The sequence below is a fragment of the Chenopodium album genome, chromosome 10 (genome assembly GCF_948465745.1).
Source record: "Chenopodium album chromosome 10, dcCheAlbu1.1, whole genome shotgun sequence".
NCBI classification, from domain to species: Eukaryota; Viridiplantae; Streptophyta; class Magnoliopsida; order Caryophyllales; family Amaranthaceae; genus Chenopodium; species Chenopodium album.
This window is the reverse complement of record NC_137843.1, coordinates 52,136,330-52,159,490: the sequence shown is the minus strand read 5'-3', so window position 1 is coordinate 52,159,490 and position 23,161 is coordinate 52,136,330. Positions and strand designations below refer to the sequence as shown.

General features: G+C 33.4%; 3 protein-coding genes across 6 annotated transcripts; 2 read left to right on the top strand and 1 right to left on the bottom strand.

Annotated features, from left to right (window-relative positions):
- Positions 1-1,367: 1,367 nt before the first annotated feature.
- LOC145564083 (protein FAR1-RELATED SEQUENCE 8-like) lies at positions 1,368-4,590 on the top strand. Its single transcript, XM_081624433.1, has 3 exons — positions 1,368-2,807; positions 2,884-4,082; positions 4,177-4,590. Exons 1-2 carry the CDS (start codon positions 2,047-2,049, stop codon positions 3,062-3,064), a joined length of 942 nt encoding a protein of 313 aa, XP_081480559.1. The 5' UTR covers positions 1,368-2,046; the 3' UTR covers positions 3,065-4,082; positions 4,177-4,590.
- On the top strand, positions 3,071-3,615 carry LOC145565384 (protein FAR-RED ELONGATED HYPOCOTYL 3-like). Its single transcript, XM_081625409.1, has 2 exons — positions 3,071-3,222; positions 3,321-3,615. Exons 1-2 carry the CDS (start codon positions 3,071-3,073, stop codon positions 3,613-3,615), a joined length of 447 nt encoding a protein of 148 aa, XP_081481535.1.
- Positions 4,591-20,677: 16,087 nt separating the features above from the next.
- LOC145564081 (uncharacterized) lies at positions 20,678-23,161 on the bottom strand. Of its 4 annotated transcripts, none has more exons than XM_081624429.1 (8): positions 22,991-23,161; positions 22,730-22,795; positions 22,519-22,575; positions 22,353-22,430; positions 21,509-22,198; positions 21,287-21,424; positions 21,097-21,177; positions 20,678-21,005 (listed from the first exon to the last, which is right to left on the bottom strand). In XM_081624429.1, exons 2-8 carry the CDS (start codon positions 22,775-22,777, stop codon positions 20,901-20,903), a joined length of 1,197 nt encoding a protein of 398 aa, XP_081480555.1. In that variant the 5' UTR covers positions 22,778-22,795; positions 22,991-23,161; the 3' UTR covers positions 20,678-20,900. The 4 variants fall into 4 exon arrangements, with proteins under 4 accessions (XP_081480555.1, XP_081480557.1, XP_081480558.1 ...); XM_081624430.1 differs by having other exon boundaries at positions 20,918-20,995; XM_081624431.1 differs by lacking the exon at positions 22,730-22,795 and having other exon boundaries at positions 22,353-22,422.

The following is a 23,161-nucleotide window of genomic DNA, read 5'->3' as shown; positions in this document are numbered from 1 at the left end:
TATCTCGGCTCCTCACTAATTTTTTGTAGGTTGTATGACTTTGTCAATTAATAATAATAATAATAATGAAATCTGCTCTGCTCTACTCTGCTGCAATCTGCTCTACTCTGCTAACTCCTAATGTGCTCTGCTCTACCCAGAAGCCCAAAAGAACATGGTCTAATATAAGTAAGATTCCTTCTTACGAATAAAAGCTTTTACAAATCAGACTCTATCTAATTATAATTATCACTCTTTGTTGTTCCTTCGGTCAATTCTACAATTCTAAAGCTCTATTTTTACCAATTTCAAGCCTAAGTCATTTCTACCACATTCTTCCCGTCATATTAGCCCTCGTTAAAATGATTTCACTTCGTCTTTGTTGTAGAATTTTTATTATCCCTTTTTCATATTTCAATAGACTCCTCTTTTATGAGGAGCCCCCCCATTCATCTTTATGATGAACGCATAATGTTCATCTTGTGGCATATTCATAAATAAGGAGAACAGTACTATGCAGAGGTGGACAATCCAGTGGAGGTGGGTGCTTACACGGAAGGTTGGGATGATGACTCAGAGTGCCACTGGACTAACACTGTAAACAACAATAGTTCACGGAGGTAAGTCTGTACAGTACATGTCATTTAATGCTTGAACGGTTGAACCTATAGCTGGTAGTAGTTGTGTTTTAAATCTAAAAAAATAGCTTATAGACCAACAAGGAGGTGTCACTAAAGTAAAGAAACACAATTGTTCAACGAAGTGGACGGGAAGCCATGGAATTCTGATACACGAAGGCGATATAGTCGAGTTTTGGGTAAGATTTCCAGCTATGTTGAGCATTTAATCGTATTTGTTATACAAGTCTCGTTATGCACGACATACATGTTTGTTACATACATGAGTTAGCTGATTTATAAATTTTAATTTTAGCTCATACTTGCTTGATAGGAAATTATTATGAAGTAATCTGCAATAAATTTATATATGAATAATGCACAAATTGTCATAATCCAACTATATTCATGATAGTTATGGTGTAATCTTGATTTTGATAGTTATGTAGGTCGACAAATGAGATATGCATTGTGATTGTATACACTTGATCTAGGTAATTTTGGAGTTAGATCTACATTTTGGCAAAACTGATCACTATATTATTGAATTAGATAATCGCATGAGTGTTATAAAATTGACTTGTACTCGTAGTATTAGTGTGTAGGTTACTGGTTAGGTTATTAGAAGAATAGGTAATGGGAATCAAGTATGAAATTATATTTTCTTATATATATATATATATATATATATATATATATATATATATATATATATATATATATATTATAGGGAGGGTGGAATTGAATTAATGAATATGGAAGTGTTTATATGAATCTGCATTGGTATTTTTGTAAAATTTGTGTTGATATTTATATTAGGTAATGATTGCACTTTTTGTAGACAAAATTTTATACAAGTATTTTGTTACAAATGGAGAATTGTGTACAAACTCCACCTGTTGTTAGTAGAAATAAAGTAGGAGTGCAAGATAAGGGCAGTGGGGTTCGTGGCAATACTAGTTTGGAATCTTTGGATCAAGAGGAGGTGATGATCATGGATCCCTGTCTAGAGGATTGTCGTGTGTTGGTTCCTTTTGTAGAGGGGGAGATAACACCACCAAATGGAGGCAATGAGGATAGGATGCAGTACGTAACACCAGTAAAAACGGTGGAGACAGTACAAACTGTAGTTGCTAGTAATCATGTTAGTGTAGTTACTTATGTGGATGAACCAAAGGTCCGGATGATATTTAAGAAATGGGAAGATGTAGAAGCTTATTATAAGGAATATGCTGAGGTGTGTATTCCAAGGGTGAGGGGAGGGATAGAATCTCTACGACATGGAGGTGTGAGTGTTATGGGAGACTTGATATGAGGGTGCAACGAGAAGCCAAGAAGAGGGCGAAAGCCATGGATGCGAGTGGTTCTGGTGGAGTTATAGGTGGAGTGGTGGGAGAGGATGAGTTGAGTCGTAGTAAAAGAAGGTCGAAAAAATGTGAGTGTGTAGCCAATGTTTATGCGAGTGTCAACCCTGAAGGTGAATGGGTTATACGGAGAGTTGAGTTGGAGCACACAGGTCACAATCCCAATTCCCGAAAATGCTCGTCTTGTGAAAGAGTATCGAATGAAACACTTTACATCAAGAGTGAGGAAGAAGCTACTAAAATATTTTGAGGAAGGGTTACCTGTGAAGCAAATTCATGGGTGCATGGGCACGGAGATGGTGGACTCTGATCCTTTGCCGTTCACTGTTAAGGACATTGAGCATTACTTCTATAAAAGTAGACGTCTGAAAATGGAGGGAGGAGACTCAGTTGCAATGATGAAATTTTTTCAACATATGCAATCCGAGAATAAGAATTTTTTTTATTCACAACGGTTGGATGGCGATGGTAGGTTGCAGGATGTTATGTGGGTTGACGCTCGTTGCAGGGCCGCTTACGAAGAGTTTGGTGATGTCGTGTGTTTTGATACCACATATTTGACAAACGATTATGATCTTCCGTTTGCCAACTTCGTAGGCTTTAATCACCATGGACAATCAATCCTACTTTGTTGTGCTCTAGTATCTCATGAAGATTGTGATACTTATCGGTGGGTGTTTCAACAGTGGTTACAATGTATGAATGAAAAACCTCCCAAAGCAATACTCACTGACGAGGCCGCCGCCATGAGGAAGCCACTTGAGGAGGTAATGCCCACAACGAGACACCGTTGGTGCATATGGCACATAATGAGAAAGCTTCCCGAAAAGCTAGGGAAATGTGAAAAGTAAGTGTCTGAATTAAATGTGTACTGAATTAGTTGATTTCAAGAATAGGTTTAATTATGTGTTCATGTTTTTCAGGTATCAAGAATTCAAAAGCCAGCTAAAGTGTGTGGTATATGAAAGTTTCACTATCCAGGAATTTGAGAACAGGTGGAATGAATTTATTGTGAAATATAAGCTTGAAAGCAAAGATTGGCTCGAAAATTTGTTCAAGGAACGGCATATGTGGGTACCGGCCTTTATGAGAGATTTTTTTTAGGCCGGTATGAAGACAACACAAAGGGTTGAGAGTATAAACAGCTTTTTCGATGGATTTCTAAATCGAAAAACAAAGCTTTTTGAGTTCCCCCAAAAGTATGATAAGGCAGTGGAGAAGCGAGTTGATGATGAGATCAATGCTGATGAAAAATGTGGGAAGTATATCAGACGGTTGTTCAGTGGTTTCGCGGTTGAAAAAATTTTCCAAAAAATATACATAGACACTAAATTTCAAGAAGTCCAAAGGAATGCTGTAGATTGATGTACTGCTACCCTCGTGAAGAGAATACACTCTCAGAAACTCTTATTCAGTATCTAATTGAAGATCGTGTCTGGGTTGTTCCAGAGGGCAAGAGTAAAGCTGTTCTGACTAATAGGAGGAAGTTCTATTCAGCAACATTTCACAATGAAACAAAAATGGTGTGTTGTGATTGTCGTAAATTTGAAACAGATGGCATAATTTGCAGGCACATCATTCGTATTCTTGATTTTAATCAAGTCGTTGACATTCCCGAACGTTATATACTTACTCATTGGAGAAAGACGTGTTAAGGAAGCACACGAGATTTAAGGTATCCAAACATGATCCATCCAAGACTGGGGTATGGAAAAGGTATGATACGATGATGACTGCATTTGAGCCTATATGTGAGGAGGCAACAATGGTGGACGATGAGACAGTGACTATGGTATTGAAAAGTCTTGAACAACTTCAATCCGCTGTAGGTCGATGCTCTAAGTGAAAGTTTGCCCAGACTGTTCCCATATCATTCCCTGATGATGCTGCAGCCACAGTTGAACACAACGACCCCAGTGACAATGGCACAACCTCTTCAGTGCATAACCCTTTCCCTGATCAAATAATGCCAAATACTCCGAGTGGTTTAAACGGGGGAAATGTCATTGACTGCTCACCAAAAGACCCGATGCCTAAGAAGAGAGGTAGAGGAAGGCCCAAAGGATCACGTAACAAGGGACTCGCTGAGATTGGGTATAAACGGCCAAATAACAACCGAAAGGTACCCATCTGCTTTATATTGTGTTTACTTTTTCAACTCTGCAGTAGCCTAATCATTTGCTACTTCTTTGTGTCTAAAGTCTCTAACTCCACAGGTACCACAACCTGCAATGGATGTCGATGGTGCTGAAGATAACAATCTTGCTCCTAGACCAAAGAAGATTTTAGTAAGCTCTTCACATTCATAATTACATTAATTTGTAGAAAGGCCTCAATTTTTCGTGCTTGCTGTCCGTTCTATGTAGTTTGCATAATTCATTTGCCTATTTGTGTTACAGGTCAGGCGCGCAGCTACTCCTCAAGTCCTGCAACATGAAAATGAAGTCCAGTATATTGCAGAGGACGACAATCTTGTAGCTGGGACCTCCACTTGTGCGTAGCTCATGATCATGATGTACTCACCGCGCCTATGTTTCTGAATTTCCTTTTCAAGTTTTATCAAGTGTTTAGAATCTATGCTAAGCTCAATTTGACAATATGTGTGATCGGATTTAATCACCCCCTTTGGAGGAGTGGGTGAAAGTATGTTTTCTGCTTATTTGACATAACTTCGTACTTATGGTGAATCCCAGAACCTTAATGTTTTTAATCTATTTGTCATATATATTTGAGCCCAGCAATGAACTTTGACCTACTAGCTGAGTAAATAATGGATTAAGTCATCATACTTTATATAGTGTGTAGTTGTATTACTTGAATCAAAATTGCACCATAGCATATGTACTTTATAGAACTTAATTTTTACGATTATTATGAGGATGAGCCCTCCATTCATCTTTATGAGTTTGGTGGAAAATTACAAAGAAGTACATAAACTCTCTAATTTAATTTAATAAAAATGACTGCATTAACATATATTGGTAAATTAGAAAATACGAATTTAAGCGTCATTAAAAGATTTTGGCTAAACTATTTACTACATGCCTTACTGGACAGTTGAGACCAACAAACAAGTAATGGATAAGTGTACCAAAAGTATTTTCCAACACCCGGCTAATTATAACTTGTTATTTAAAAACAAGATAAATTATTGAATTAGATTGAAATTATTTATTTCTTAATTTCTAGTGACTCGGGTTAGATTACTATATGTATGTATGTTTTGGTTTATATAAGTTTTGTATTTATGATTTTTTTTTTAGATTATGTCATGGTTAAAAATAATCCCATTCCAACCGAGTTGATTTGCATCAATTCCGAATTTTTAGAGGTCCGATTAAAAAATAATTTGAACAATTTAGAACAAAGTTATCATTCCTTTTAACTAATTATACAACTAATACAAGGAAAGTGTGTTTTAATAATCGTTTTTACACTTTTTCTTCTATGTATTTGTATACGGATTAATTAAACAACAATTTAAACAATTATAAAACCAAAGTAATCAAAGGATAATAAGGAATTTGTAGATCCTAACATGAGCATTAGAAATTTCATAATATAATACATTAAGTAACCATTACTACAAACCTGGATAACCCTAATGGGCCAAAAGGCCCAAGAATTCTTAATACTACCTATTAATAACATGTCATACGGACTATCAAACATTAATGTAGACGTCCATCACACTTACGTACGATCGTTCTACTTTTATAATAACATACATGAACTTAGAAATAAAAGGTCCGTACATAGTTGATGATCTGATAAGCACGATTTGATGCTAACATAATTTGCTAATTAAATTGTGACTAAGAGGGACATATATTTCGACCTTCCCACATAGGGTCAGTTCATGGCCAACCATATCCACAAAGCCCAATTGAAGGCACAATTAACATTTGTGGCTCAGCCTCTTCATGGCAGTGCACCACACCTCCTTTTGAGTCCTTAACCTCGGCGTCGTAAATGCCTTGCTATGAGGTGCACGAGGAGCATCAATACACGAGGGTTTCTTCCTCCAAAACCACGAAGTGCCCATTCTCTTCCACTTCTCCTTCGCTTCACTCCACATTTTCCTAAAACCAGACACATGGTGACCATCCTCTTGTTGTTTGCTTAAGCCAATTAACTCATGCTCGTCTACATTTCTTTCAAACTCATTTCCACATTGACTTAAAAAGGTTGGTGACAAGATTGAACGTAGGAATAGTAGGTTCTTAAGCGAAATACCACCCGGGGGGGGGACTCTCCATCTACACCATTGAATGGAAGCACCCCGCGTAGCATTTCCTCTATTTCTGTCGAAGTTGGTATCGAATCAAATAATTCTCTATAAGTTACCCGACGACTAAGTGGTTCTGACTCTTCTCGGATGGGAGTAGTTAAGCGATCCCTCGGCCCAACAAAGATGCTTGACTTAACATACTTTGTTCTTGATATTTCTCTTTCACACACACTCTCCATAATTACATTAAACGTTCCTTTATAATTTGTGAAATGTTTTTTTTTCTTTTATGTGTGAAATGTTTAAGAGACTGGGCTAAACTATTTATAGAAGAAATATAGGAAAGGAGGTGGTTGGGGATGCATTAATATTGTGCTTTTAGGTTAATGAGGTTTACACCATCACCTCAAATTAATTAATTGATAGATCTTTTTACAATCTTTCGAATTGCAATGATGATGAGTACTGAGCCATACTCCTAAGGACTGACTTCATAGGCTATACAGAAATTTGTCCTACCATTGGACAATACCCAAAGTATTCGCCCAATAACAACTATAGGACAGTTGCTAGTAGTCTTTTCGAAAGACTCATACTGCGTTTTGCCTCATCTGTTCACCTTCTATTTATAAGCCCAATTCGTAACAATCTAATTTCCATTACAAAGTAGTTGATTACAGCATACGCATCCATGTATTATGCAATTGTTATATATAGTTGGAAAATATTTTGCAAAATACAAGTACTTTTAATAATAGCCGTAGGAAAATGTTATAGTAGTGGATAACTTGTTCATAATACCAATTCTAATAACCTTAAACTTAATTACTCTAACCCTTTCTCACACCTTTTTAAGGCATCCATGCATAACAAAATTTGTGTGAGAGGATGTCCTACACTTATCCGATATTAAATGCAGAAATAAGCCATAAGTAATTAAAGACATAATTTAATCTCCTTCTACAACTGTAATTGCAAATATTAAGTTACTTAAGACAATTCTTCCTTAAACATACGCACATCCGGCACTCCTCCTCATGGTCTCCTCCAGTCGTTAGGCAACACATACAATAGCCAGTTGTTTTTGATACCAACTTCTCTAACGGTGTCAAGTGCCGTGACCACTTGATTCTCATACATTCCGCACAATTGTCGGGGATGGACATTGTTGTGTGCCCCCACTTCTGGTACACAGTGTAGAGTGTGTCCTCAGGTAGGGCTGTGACCCTAATTTGTCGTGGGAACGAAGTCATATCCTGCATCCTGAACACCTTCACATGGGTATCCACATTAAGGTCGGGGTCCTACAGATATCGATATTTTGAGTACTATTAATAATATTTATATCAATTAACAAATTCATTATCATATTAAAATTAATGATCTTTATACCACTTTCTAAATTTATTAACATATTAATATCAATTGTACCATTAATGTTTTAATTGACACTAAAGGTCCATTAACAATAAGATTTTGCTTAACATTAGCAACTTTAGGAACATATGAACCTTGGTGGACCCTTTCAAAATTATATGTTGTGTTTCAGTAAATGCGAACTCTGACAAAATGTACTTATAATATGAACTTATATTTCTATCATTTACTACAGCTATATATGCATTGAGTTCATATCTTATTAAAATGCGCTTTTTCAATCTTAAAGTAGTAGCTAGAAATTTAAAATTTGATCTTATACTTATAAATCCGAACTAAATTAAATCAATCATTACGGCACCAATGTCTTTTATACAGTATAAAATTGTTGTTAGGTCCTTCACAAACTATAAAATACTAAGGGTAGTCTCATTACTTTCATTTACTAAACTATTTAAATTACCATCTCACATACATGTCTATAAACATTTTATATTCCCTTCATACACAGTATCGTGCTCACCTAAACATGCAAAAATAAGTAAACGCCATAGCCAAATATTAATGATCTTTACAATTCAACAATAGCATACTCAATTGTCCTAAACAATAGCTGATTCTCAACGACAAAGTCTAAGGATTAAACAAGCACAACAATTTATCACAAATATGGTCGATATATGAATAAACGTAAATGACATGCATTAATGAATTCATATATCAAGCATACGGTTCCAATAATTCAACAATTTGTCACACACATGCACAACTATATTAATTTTCCATATTAACAATAGGTGAGAAATTATTTTATAAATTTCATGAAGTTGATATTTAAAGCAACAATAATTTAATTAAATTATACCACAGCTTCGACGGTAAGCACATCTCCATGTTGGATTCCGGCGGCGTGAGCGGTCTGAGTAGATGCTACAATCCCACCTAGCCTCCTAATCGCAATTTCCTCTGATTTTCGATCAACCCTCTCACCATAGTCGTGGTAAATCCGAGCCAAAGTTTCAGTCGCTGCAATAGTGTAGGGCACCCCAAGGTCAGTAGGGTTTGTGCTACGAACCCTAATTTGGTAAATTGGAACACCTCCACGATAGTTAAAAGGCAGCCCATAATGAGGGTTGTGGATTAGATAAAATAACGGCATCCCTACGGGTACCCTAATTAGCATCGGAGGAAGCAAACGAGGGGGAGCGTTGCTCCACCTGAGCATGGGGAGACACCTCCTCAACCTGCTCAAGGGTCCGGTTTAGATCCGAATTAAGTCTGGTGACTGACGACCTTCATCAAGATTAATCACATCTATGTTAGTTTCAGGGAGAGGATTACTAGATGAACTACCAGGGTTGCTAGGTGAGGAATTCATTGGGTATTTTGTGGCTGCATGTGCTAGCATGGCAAGTGCCCTTATGCTATTTCCTGGGGATGGCCGGTGGGAGCGACGCTTCCTCCCAAAACACCGGGGAATTTTTCTGGGGATGAGGGGTCGTTTGGGTGGTTGTTACGCCTAGGCATGATGAGTTGGAGAAGATTAATACATTAAGTAATTTCTAGATGGAAGAACAGCTAATGGATTACCCCCTATTTATAGTGGATTCACAATCTAGTATTTGACTTAACATATTGGTTGTGTGCCGGCGTGGTGAAGCAAACTATTTTTTTTAATCTTTATAAGTTGATAGTCTTGTTGACTTTTAGTCAAAACATTAAACCACTTTTAAACCAAAATAAGGGGTTTTATATTTTATAAATTTATGTTTTGTGATTGTTTTGTGAGAAAACATGAGATTTTATTACCAACAATTGGTTCATATCATTAATTTACTTTAAAAAAAATTTTGAAAAAATAAAAAAATTGGTTCATATCATTAATTTACTTAAAAAAATAATAAAAAAATTTATAAATCAAACTATGTACCTCAGAGAAATAGACACTCAGTACGTAATGACCTATTTAATTACCTCTATTTGATTTGATCCGATCGAAAATTAAAATACGTTAGTCCTAGTGGTTGTATAAGGCAGACATTTACCAAAAGTAATTATAGTAATGCTAGTTAATTGACCCAAATATGCAATTATAGAAAACTGCTACACAAACTTCTATTTCGCATAATTCTAAGCAGTATTGTGTTTTTATGGGATTAATAATACTTACGGATTTATATACAATTTGAAATGAACTTTGTGAAATTTACTTTACTTATGTATATGTGTCACCATTTCCATTTTTGCTATTTTAGTAATGACAATCAAAGGGTAAAAGCACTAATGATGGATGAGATAATAAGGAATAAAGGAAAATGTCAATTAACAACAACAAATTAATATGAAAGATAGAATGACCAATTATTATATCCATTAACAGTAGCAAATTATAACCCCTTACTCTCTAATACAATAGAAGTACTGAACATTAAGACTTTAAAAATTAAAAATACTCGAAATTTAAATAAGACGTAACACTTGGGAGATAATTGGAAAACAAACCCTTAATAACAAGTCTACGGCCTAAGTGTCACATAAAAGTCGCATATCACTAGTGGCATGTGTAACAAAAAGTCTTGCTACTTATATACGACTTTTTGGTCACGATTAAATTACAAAGTTGTTAAACTTCTAAATTTATCGATTATTTTAAAAAGTGTTTGGACACCGCTTTCTAATTTATAGTTCTAATCACTATAACACTATTGCTCTAGCATAATATTTTAATAAATTCAACTTTTTTAACTGGTGGAAACAACAATCTTTAAAGTTTTGTATTCGCATTGATTTTTAATGTGATTGGTAATTAATTAATCTATAATTATAGAATATTTTGTCATGCGCCAAAAAATGAATGGGTATTACCCTCGGGTCAATGATTTAAACCATTTGGATCCTATTTCACCCCACTTCCTCCATGTGTACATTCCCCTCTGACTTTAGGGATAATTTTGTTTCGGGGTATCCTCACCGTATCGGATCCACAATAGGTGGCCTACCAATATGCTTGAACTGGAGTGAACAATCGTTTGTAGAATACTATTTAAAGAATGATGCAGATTTGTCACTTACAATTGAAAGGGCATATTAGGGAATAAACCATGATGAGGGGAGAGAAGAATTCTAAATCACTGTTTTCACCTGCCATTTAATAAGTGAACTGACTCAAAATATTAGAAATATAAAAAAAAAAAATTTAATACCCTGATTGGTGTCACGTAGTTCCGCGGCGGATAATGATGACATGTTATTCAATTCACTTCCACAATAGAGATAACACTAAATTTGGAACCAACCAACTAACTTTATTTCCAAGGTTTTGGATTTGTTACCATATTTCCACAAGTTTAAATAATCTCAAAGTAATGTATTTTTGTTCAACACTCCGAAATACACTAGCTGGGGACATAACTTTGAGTATCACTTATAAATTGATAATAAGTAATTTAACATCCTTATTGTAAAACGAATTATTCCATATATAGAGAGAGGTATTAAAACATCTTTGTGTTATATGTACTTCCTATCAATTTTGAATATCAAGGTAATAAATGTATTGTACTACAAAGAGGGGCAAGCTCTGTAAAAGAGTTGAGCTATTAAAATTGATGGGATAGCAATCTACTTCTTTCAAACTTACTTATTTATGACACTCCAACTATATTTTTACAGCCAAGTTAATATACCCTTTACCATCCATAAACATAAAATGTAATTGATATTCTCTTAACTCCTAATAATTCTCCATATTGGGTGTTAACTTCAGTTGGATTCATTTTGGTTGAAATCTTTTTTACTTGTCTATTTTATAAATAATTTCAGTTTTTATGATGTGCATTATATAAAGAATCCCCCTTCGAGTAGTCAATTTTTTATTTTTATCCCCTTTGGATACTCAATCAAAAATCCCGGACATTTAGTTCATCTATAACTCACCGTTAACCTTAGCCAAGTTAAATATTTAAAAAACAAATTTATAGCAAATACCTGTAAACTCATTACCTTCTACCAAATTCCAGTAATTAGTCTTATTAATTTAACCACCAGCATATATTGGAAATTTTTTTTTTCAACATTCTCCTCATAACAAAAGTTGATAATAATTTAAAGTCCTCACTTCTTTTATTTTTTCATAATTTCTTTTACTTAATATTAAAACAACAACATAAACAAGGTGAAAATAGGATAAGCGCAAGTACAATTGATGGGATAGCTATCTACTTCATTCAAACTTACTTATTTATGACACTCCAACCACATTTGTAGAGCTTCAAATTTACTTATTTATGACACTCCAACAACATTTGTAGAGCCTGGTAATATTCCCTTTACCATCCATTAACATAAAATTTATTTGATATTTTAATATACTTTTGGCGAGTTAAGATAACAAATGGCGTCCAACTTTTTACAAAATATTGTGTTTGGGGTCCAAGTTTGTTTTACTTAATATTTGGGGTCTAGGGTGAAATTTCCGGTGAGTTAACCTTACTTTAACTAACCGTTAACCATAAGCAAAAAAGTTAGACCCCTAATGCATTTAATTTTAGCAATAAATAATAACTATCATTATACTAATATCCAAAATAAGTAGTCATTAGTTATTTAGGTGTAACAAACGTTGTAACAATGCAATTTCCTCCTTAAAGTCCAGTATATTAAATAAGTTCTTTGTTTTTTTAATATAAATTTTTTTTTATTTCAATCGTCTAAAATTAAGTAAATTCTTCATTCTCCTAAGTTGTCCTTATTAATGCTAAAACTAAAGCCCCCTATTTTTTTATTATTTTATTTTTTTTCTTTTGCATAAACTTATTGAACTCCATAATAAATTTTTTTGACCAAAAAAAATTCATACAAGTATTCTTTTACGAAGTATTATACTATATGTACAAATTAATAAATAAATAAGCCTATATCATTTGGTTAATTGATTATGAGAATAAGAGGACATTAAATAGTTATCCTTTAAAAATACAATTTATATTACTAAAATACGGCTATCAATCTTATATAGAAATATATTAAGATGGTATTAGTCGTATTAATGGGTAGTATTATTAAGGAGAAAATTGAAATTCTTAAGCTGAACCAAAAAAATTATTATGTCATTTAACAACATAATAAAAGTATATATGCAATTTGCTGTACAAGTTAAGGTAAAACAATCACATATGATTTTTTTTTGCTATTACAAAATAATATTTACATCTTTTATATTATTACGGTTGAAACACTAGTAAAAAAAATTAATTTAAATATGGATGATATGAGATTAAATTTCATGGTATGATTAGCAATATAAAATTACCCAAATCAACAATGAATACTTAACTCTAGTTTTCATCATAACCTTCCATAATAAATATTAGTAATATTTACGTACAAATGAAAATTAAAGGTTTTTGTTTTATGTTTATTATTAATACAATTATAGTTAGTAATAAGATTAAATAATTAAGTCTTTATACACAAAAAGGATACATGAATATATACATACATGATACTAAAATAATCATATGTGGTAAAATAATATCGAATGATCGGTATGAAGGAGGTTTACACATAATTCTCTAAACCTTGCTTTAATCTATTAAATAGTTAAGTTCATTTTTCATATTAACAACATTATAAGATGTAATGGTAATGACATGGAATATCGATGCAACTTATGTAAGCCTGCCTTGTATACGCGTGTGTTATTGATAACTACTTTTAATATTTTTAGACGTGACTATTGTTTAAAAATATTATTATTTTTTCATAATTTGTAATAATTATCATTTTAATTGTAAAAGCATAATAATATTTAGGTTTTTGTTGATTATATGCTATTATATGCACATAAAATGCAATATTACAGATTAGCATTCTTACGGAGTTCCGTTGAAAATTATATTACATTATTTTTTAATAATCAATAAGTTTAAAACTCCATCGTATACACGTAGGAAATTTGTACTTATATACAACTCAATTCCTTCTTCTATAAGACTTGTAGTACCAAAACTTCGTCGTTGTTGTCTGGCACACAATAGAAATTGATAAAGTTCCACCATATAAGCAAGTAAAGCCAAAACAGTAGCAATTAATTGAGGTGCAGTGTAGATTTTCAAAAAAAAAAAATTGAGGTTCAGTGTAGTTGCCATCCATATAATCAATAAGACACGTGTAAAGAGTTAATTAATCTACTTTTTTTACATAATCTCCAAAGCATCAAAATTCTTATTTGTACACCTAATTGAGTGTAACAAAGATAATATTGTAATAATTGGAGTATATGTAAAGGTATTAATCGCTTTATCTAATTCACTAAATTCCTAAAACGATAATTGATCAGTAGAAAATTGTGGTTAGGCCCCAATCTCGATACATATGGGTTTAAAAAAATCGTCTTTGCGAGGCCGTAAAAGATTAAAAAATTTGTAACACATACTTAAAAATAGTGTATTACTATTTGGATTTTCAGATATGATTCAAATAACCCAACCTTAATTCGGATTAAATCGAATTGGATCATTCTGATCGGATCGGAATGGGAAATTGAAAGCCAAATAATAATTCGAATTGAATCGGGATTGGATTAAATCCGAACCGCAAAACGAAGTGGGCACCCGTAGTTGGAAACACGCATTGGACTAAAATATATATGACACGTGTAAATTAAAATAACCTTACCTTGGTTAGTAAAGGGAACCCAACCATAGGTAAAAGGTTAGCTTGGTTGTAAATATATCCAATCGGCAAAATTGCCCTTACCATTGTAATCTTGGCTTTCCATATAAACCCCACTACATGCATCAATAAGCAAGTAAGCTGCTACTTCATAAAATTTACACAATGCCATCCCAAACGTGGTCGACCGGAAGCAGTTCCAGACAAGTCGAATGCCGACATGGTATCCCCGCGAAGGTTTCGGTAGTTCGCAATGGAAACAATATGGGCCGAACCTTCCTTGGATGCCCCTATTGGCAGGTTTATTTAAAATTTGTTCAAGTTATTAAATACTTATGTTTTGATAGAAATTAACGATGGCTCCAATTTAACCTTATACCTTGCGTTCATATAGGATCAGACTAAGGATTGTAGTTTTTTCAAATGGGAATACGGAGAGGATCGTGATTCGCATCGTAGCGTGTGTCCATCACAAGATGTTCAGCCTATTTCATTTAATAAGCACGATGATTTATTGAAGAGAATGCTAGATTGAAGGCAGAAGTTTTAAGATTTTCTTCTATTAATAATGAATTATGTGCTCAAATTGTTTCGATGTCAAGGCGAAACACCATTGTAACATTAGGTATAATGGTTTCCTGGCTAATTTTTGGGATTTATGTGGTTGGTCATATGTGAGTCTTAGAAAACTAATGTGAGGTTCGAACCTTGGACTACTTTAATCGAATAAGATTTATAACATTGTGTGCTTTGGCAATGATTGTAACACGAAAGTTGTACATATCATAATCTTCTGATCAATAACATTAATAAAGCATGAACTAAAACTTAATTAGTTCATATAACATGGACAAATTAACTTCATACTATCAAACAAACTGAACATTAAGAAAAAGGAACCCAATATGTGAATAGTCAAATAGCAACTTCATCCCGCACCACTTGGATTTGCCATGATTTACGGTTGATCCTATAAGACACAATATGTGCTCTTTAAAAAAGAACGCGTCGTGCGTTAGGATGGCCCTGCGGTTAAGCAAAAATTACTTAACCTCAGTTTATGTAAAAATAATGTAATAACAACGGACTTATAAATTAACTCACCTTAAAGTACACATCAACCCTAGTAGAAGAGTCACGAACACCTTTTGGTTCTAATCCAATAAATTTGTCATTCCACAAGTACACTACACCCCCACATAATCCATCTCGGGGGGTGGATAATCCAAAAGAATAGTCTCCGGGTAGTAGTTTAACAAGCTTTCTAACTGTTTCGTAACCGTGCCTTGTCTCAAGCAAAACCACAATCATAGGCTTGTGCATGCTATACATGACATCAAATTTTCAATTAGTGAAGGTCTCCCTATTCCCCTTACGTTCCAAGTGCATACAACAGTATTTTGGGGTATTGGAGCGAAATGGCCAGTTATAACTTGCTCGACCTCAAGAGCGTCATATGGGGTGAAATCCACCACATGATATCCAGGGACGTTTCCAGGTAGTTTCTTGTATAAAACCCTCAAGTGTAAAATATGGGGAGTTGGTGGTGCGCTACAAATTTGGAATGTGTCCGTGAATGCCCCAATACACAAGCATATCAAGACTAAGTCTAAGGGCCAAACAGGACAATTAAATTTAATTACGGGTTTAGGATCGAGAATGTGCATTGCTGGCTTCATATTTGAGGGATTGAAAGAGGAAGGGGGTAAAGAGCCAAGGCACCATAGCAAAAAAACTTCAAATTCATGACGAATTGGGTGGGTGTCATGTACATTTGGAAAATGAGCTGGTTTAGGAACATCTTTAGACCTAATCTTACGCATGAACAATGAGTTGAACAGATCGTTGTTAGTGTTGTTTGGGTGTAGAATGAGGGCTGAAATAGTATCCTCAGCAAGAGTAGCAAAAATTTCACCATCTTCCCCAACAAACAAGTACTCATATTGGGTGAAATCCATCTCAGGTACCAATCCAGAAGGAGGATAAAAAAACATCAACGATTGAGTGTGGCATGGGGTAATAGCACAGCGAGGCATTGTGTGAATATAAGTGTGTATGGGAAAGTGAAGGACGTGCATTTTGGCTAAGACGGTGTAATGCATTTATATAGAGCATCGGATGCATGGACATTTATTAGGTGGATGGGTGTTAAAAAGTAATCTCCCACTAGTACACATGCAAAAGAGCTTAGAGACCAAAGTGAGTAGGTGAATCCAAGTGCAGAATAAATCTATCCTATTGCTAGATTAGCTGTAATCTTTTATAAATTCTTAGTTAAAAACACCAACGTATTGTTCTAGTTCATCGGTAATGTAATTTGTGTTTCATCAAAAAATGTAATAAAATAAAATTTAATCCGCTCCACACTAATTCAACTATTTTGTTCACAATGTTTTTACAAAAATAAGGTATTTGTAATTAGATGACATTTTTAAACATTATAATATTCCAATATGAATAGTGAATTAAATTCCCCAAAATGTCCGTAATATATGTAACTAGATTAGGTCCCGTGCCATGCTACGTCACAAGTTATATGTAGGCAAATATTACTCCATATTGATAAATAAACAAATAATATTTTGTTGTTATAAATGAAATATAATTACCAAATAGTAAGGATATTATTGCATGCATAGTGTAAAATATTCTTTAAGAAGAAGCTTTGGCAAAAAAAAAAAAAAAAAAAAAAAGGCGCAGAATTATTTATAAAAGAGATAACACATGCCATTCCTGATTTCACCTTTATTATAATACATAGCTATGGTTATAGAGTTATGTGCTAAAGTCAATTTGATCAAAAAAATGTGCTAAAGTCAGTTTGATGCAATATAATTTTTTTTCGTATTATAAATAAAATTCATGTGATTGTAATGTATAAGGAAAAAAAAATTCATGTGATTGTAATGTATAAGGAAAAAAAATTGCATATAATATTAATATTAGTAATTAGAATATTTGATTTTGATTATAATATATAAATAAAATATGTACATAGTATAATTTTATTGACTTAAATAAGTTGTCAACCAATAAGATATAAAAAGAAAAATAAAGTTAGAAAATATTTATTTTTAGAAAATGATTTTTGGAGGGAAAATGACACCATGAAGTGACATGTGTTATCCCGGTGTCTGTTTTAGTATTATGTTACTGATAATACGACTCCGTACTGAAATTTTGATTATTATTTTATATGAAGTAAATGAGTTGTAAAAAAATAAAGTTATAAGTTTCCTTCTTATTACTTAAGGAAATAAATCTAACATCAAACTGTTATAGGTGTCAAGATACTTAATAGTGATCTACATTGTTCATGAATATATTTGGATTATATAAATAGGGAAGCCTAAGCTAGGTGACAATTGACACATGATTGATTATGGTGAACAATGTTGAATTGGCACATGATTGATTATGGTGACACGTAGATTAGTTTAGATTTGTAGTTGTTGTGTTTAAAACATTACTTTAAATTAAGTCATTTTTAAATTAGATGCTTTTAAAGATTTATTAATGTATTTAACAAGGGTAAATTATAATACAATGACAACATTAATTTTTTATTTAATTAGCTAAGTTTGAAATGCATTTAGTTTATATTTAATGACGTATAGGCTTCAAATCTCTATTTATGCATAACCAATTATCATCATTGGTTGATGATGTGACAAACCACTAAAGCCTGTTAACTGATGATGTGGCGCTATACGGGTGTAATAAAGGGAACACGACACACTCTCACAATTTTGTAAAGGCCTTATAATGTGTAGAGTAGATAGAGTATAGATTTGTAGATCATTATATTTTGGTGCATCATGCGATGTCCTGGAAGTACCGGATGGTTATTGAATGACATAATCTATTAGTTAATTTAGGGTACGTTTTGTTGACATTATAACCATTTAATTCAGGTGCAATAGTTACAATAAAGATGAGATAATTGCAGTTTAATAAGTTCTGATTAGGGTTACTTAATTGCAAATGACAAATAAAAAAAGTTTTAATATGGTCTAATAAGTTCAAATTACTTCAAATAATTTCAGGTTTAAGATAAGTTCATATCATTGGAAACCTTGTGAATAGAACACATCTTAAATATATATGTCCTTTTTACTTCTGTACTTGACATTTTTTCTTTTATCACGCATGCCAATGCAAAACTTTAATGATCATTAACTTTTTTCCACCAAAATAAAAATATAGAAAGGTTACTCCCTCCGTCCCAAATTACTTACAACATTTTGTCTTTTTTTACTATTCACTTTAACCATCCTTTTTAGCTATTGTATGAAAGCCAATGTAGTCATTTAAGATGTTATTGAGTTTATTTTGATGTATAGTCTCTTAATATAAACATTTTATAGCTTTTATAAATATATAATAAAAGATATCGACAGTCAAACATGTGTATCGGCAAGCGTGTCTAGTCAAAATGTTGCAAGTAAATTGGACAGAGGGAGTATATATGAACATAGTAGTTATGCAGACGAATCCAAAAACATGTGCATCGACAAGCGGGTCTAGTCAAAATGTTGCAAGTAAACTGGGACAGAGGGAGTATATATTAGCATAGTAGTTATGCAGACAAATACAAAAAGATCTAACACGAATATGTTTTACCATATATATTATTCACATAAGACGGTCAAAAAAGGGGAGGTGAATAGTGTAATAGTCATAGCGGGTCAAGGAAAAAGTAACGGAGGAAGTATAATGTAATCTAGTTTTGTAGAATATTTTAATAGTAAAAAAAGAAAGGGTATTAGGGCAATCCTAGGCTTTCAATTTTTTGAAATAGTTGATTGACCAAAGGAAAGCCCACCAAGCCGCTTTCACGCCTATTCCATTGAGCCCAATAAGGTGGGCCTAAGGAGAGTCCGCTGCACGATAAACTACCAACAAGCCACACTTCCAATAGAATTATCGACGTTTGTTGATTATGGACTTTGAATAAAATATCGTTACATCAAATATTTTTTCCGGTTTAATAAGAAAATGCTATGATTTAATCATATCTATTTTCTTAGATTAAAAGTACAATATTTATGCATAATAAAATCACCGACTCAGATAATGTGTACAATTCATTAAATTCAATTTCTCAACATTCATTTGATGGTATAATGCAAATAATGTGAGACATCCTTTTTGGGGACATGTTACAGCTATAAAAAAAATGAAGGAAACATACAAACTAAGTTGTGTATGGATCCATGTAAAGGTGGTTGCTTTTACTTAACATTTGAATCCTTGACACTTCAAAACTAATGTGCAATTATGATTTAATAAATCAAGCACGATCTTAACGTTAAGTGTATAAAAGGATAGACAAACCAAAAAACCGAATACAAACAAAGCATTTATAGGGTTTCAACTAATTTTATATCGTGCTAATATGTGATGCATATTGTATATAAGAAACATTAAAACATTATGGGATGTATAAAGTCTATAGTAGACCCGGTGCACAATAACTTATTGTGCACCCAACCATTTAGTATATTATACGAATGTGATTATATTATACAAAACGTGATTATATCATTACAAAAGTGATTATATCATTCAAAAATTGATTATGTAAATGTATCATTCAAAAAGTGAATTTATCATTATAAAAAGTATCAAAGAGTAATTACATCATTCGGAAGATTATTTTATCATCCAAAAGATAATTATATCATCTCACTAAATGGCTTAAAATAAGATTATATAATTCAAAGTATGACTCATAAAAAGATGATTATATCATTAAAAAAAAAGTGATTATATCATCCAGAACGTGACTATATTACTTGAAAGTGTCAAATTTTGGGTCTACAATACTTTATTGTAGACCGGGTCCATACAAGACTTGTTGTATGGGATGAAGGCATCACTCCTTAAATATTAATTACATATAAAACAATTTTTCTTAAATGAAACAACAAACAAAGCAGTATTGTACTAAAATCAGGTATCGAAATACATAGGTCCATCACATTTTAGGCCCAATATAAATAAATACTACCTTTAGGTCCATTTTCGTTCCACAGGTTCATTGTTGGGCATTCAGACTTATGACCATTTATGAGTGTAGAATATGCATTATTTGAAATCGGTTTGAACAATCGCACCCAAATACAACATCACATAAATTTTCATTGTTGTTGGCTCGTCACAACAATTATATAGAATGAAAAATTTAGCACCCTCATGTAAGTTATTGGGCATAATGTATATGCAATTCCTCTAAAATTAGATCATTAAAGCATTTAGTCATTTACTATTACTCTTTTAGCAATGAATTAGATGTAGCTAGTCTAGCTAGTAAGAGTCTAGTAAACGAGATTTTGTAGAAATTCAACAAAGTATTACACAAAATTTTTCGTTAATAAGGTCTACAAGTTTGAATCAAATTATAGATATGGATAAAACTTAGCACCCTCATGTAAGTGCAGTTTGTTGACAAGAGCCAATGTAAATGTTCTTATGGCATATGAAAAATCATGAAATTACAGGAAGTTCCTACATCGATGGACCCTTCCTTAAAAAAGTATACAATTATAAGGACATAGTCTACGTATAACAAGTTTCAAGAAAGCAATGCTTAATGCATAGCCAGTTGAGCATTACAAAACCATCCTTGTTGATATTGTACAAATTTTTGGCATATTAAGTGCCATAACAACCTCTGTGTTTCTTTTTCGGTATGTGATCAGGTTCTCGCTTTGGACGCCTTTGCCGTTCAATCTTTGACAAAATCAGCTCTGATACATCCTAACAAAGAAATACTAAACAATATGAGTAAAGGTACGGCCAAGTACCCTTAGGAAAAAAAAAACCTTCCAAAACCATTGTAGAAACAGACCCTAAGCATAACGTTTCCAGCTGGTGCAACCATGTCCCTTGAAATTCTGTGATGACCTTCTCCGTATGCAACGTCAATCAACTGTAGAAAAGGAAGGTCATTATGATTACCCTTCACCTAATTTCACAAAATCGATTTACAAACTCCCAACATTTATATGGTTATTCGACAATGATGGGAACAAACTAACCCCTAACTTCCCAAAGTCTCCATTTGTAGCCCGATCCTCCTTCGTTGCCATTGCAATTTCATGCATGCTCCAAACCTTCAACCTAGGGAATATGTCCCATTGCACTGGAGGCCTGTCTAGCCGATCTAGGTAAAAAATCTATATGGTACACAACATCAACACGTAACTGATTATAGAATCATAATAGGAATTGATAGGCACAAAATTATTTTTAACACTTACCACAGCAAAAATCGCACATCCTCCACAGCCACCTGCATAACCAGTTTCATAGAAACGCCGAGCAAAACTTGATACACTATCCATCAATTTCTTCAACACCAAGTCACTCCAATCATACTCGACACTGTCCATCACACAACTAAGGGCTGGAAGTAAGTCTGATGAAAGTCGAGGTGATAGAGTAGGACATAGCACCATGTGCAGGACAAGGATAAGAAATATAGTCTTGAACTCCTCTTCGTCCTCATCATCAAAGTTTCCCTCCAATCTATCCATCATTTCCGTTGTTATAGGAATACCAATCGAGGTATACACACTGCCACACCCCCTACTGGATTTAGTTTTCCATGAACTCCCATATTTCATTATCACCTTATGAACCTTCTCACGAACTTCAGTTGTCATTGTTTTTGAACTTGGTACAGACTTGGTACCAGAAGGTGTTCCTAATACCCACCTAACTTGATTCTTAGACAATGGAAACTCACGCCCATTAGGAGCAACCAAAATTCTATTCAATGGATCTATTCTTGTCATCACCGAATAGGCTAACTGCCTAGGTAAATTCATGTATGAGACTAGATGGAGAATACCTCCAAAACCCATCTCGTTCACCCATTTTGTCCTTCTAACATTAAATTTCTTACAAATGCGACCAAAGGACTGAATGCGACAATTCATATTGGGTGGCTGCAAAACCAAATTTTATTTACATGTCGTTATGTGCAAATCAAACCTCTCTACTTGATGTATAATTACCATCAAACCCACAAGTGCAGCTATTGCTAACATAATTATATAAGATGCCTAATTTAATATAAACCAATATGAAATGAACACTTACTCTACTAATTGATCTTGAATGCTCTCTCACAACTTCACCTCTAGCCTTCACAACACCACCCTTGCTCAAGCTATTGTCCTACCAATTGTGAGCACAATTAGAACACATGAAACATAATTAATTCAATTATAAGCGCACAAATATACTTTAGTAGAGCATACTTGACCTTAAATAAGGCAGGGTGCAAATCAATTAGCTTTTTAAAACCACCACCATATGGTACCTGTAGCAATAGTTTGAATTAGCCAACAATACTTTCGATAAAAGGTAATTGAATCTAAATTCAACTCAATCCAATCTCCAATCTCCAATCCTACAATACGAGTGCACATAATATCAAGTACATGCCTAATGTAATCATCCTATATAAAACGTACCTCTTTTAAATTAGCATGTTCAACCAATTCCTTCATTATGTTACCCATAAAGATTATATATTTGAACTGCACATCCAAAAAACAAATTATGTGACCCAAATATGCCCTATTACATTGCGAATGCTACAATTTCTCTTTTTTTACTCGTTTAGGTTTCGATTTTCTACCAATTACCAACTACAATATGATAAATTCACCAAAAATGTCGATATTTTTATTTTAATCAATTACATGAGACAAAAGTAGGAAATTACGACTTACATCGATGAATACGCAGCTCTGTGTGAATTGGTTTTTCCGGCGAGCGGCGTTCGTGGAGGGAGAATATGGCTGAATGTTATTTTTTCTTTTTTTTTTTTTTTAAAAGTCAAAAAAGGTTGAAGAAGATCTGGAATGGGGTAGCATTAAATTATTCTAACTATCTACCGTTAG

Bases quoted from the DNA above. Each gene is read 5' to 3' on its own strand.
- LOC145564083 (XM_081624433.1), top strand. From the start codon at position 2,047: ATGTTTATGCGAGTGTCAACCCTGAAGGTGAATGGGTTATACGGAGAG. The intron at 2,808-2,883 runs GTAAGTGTCTGA...CATGTTTTTCAG, and splicing joins AAGCTAGGGAAATGTGAAAA to GTATCAAGAATTCAAAAGCC.
- LOC145565384 (XM_081625409.1), top strand. From the start codon at position 3,071: ATGAAGACAACACAAAGGGTTGAGAGTATAAACAGCTTTTTCGATGGA. The intron at 3,223-3,320 runs GTATATCAGACG...GGAATGCTGTAG, and splicing joins GCTGATGAAAAATGTGGGAA to ATTGATGTACTGCTACCCTC.
- LOC145564081 (XM_081624429.1), bottom strand. From the start codon at position 22,777: ATGGGTAACATAATGAAGGAATTGGTTGAACATGCTAATTTAAAAGAG. The intron at 22,431-22,518 runs GTCAAGTATGCT...CACAATTGGTAG, and splicing joins TGCACCCTGCCTTATTTAAG to GACAATAGCTTGAGCAAGGG. The intron at 21,006-21,096 runs GTCTGTTTCTAC...TTTCTTTGTTAG, and splicing joins CTGGAAACGTTATGCTTAGG to GATGTATCAGAGCTGATTTT.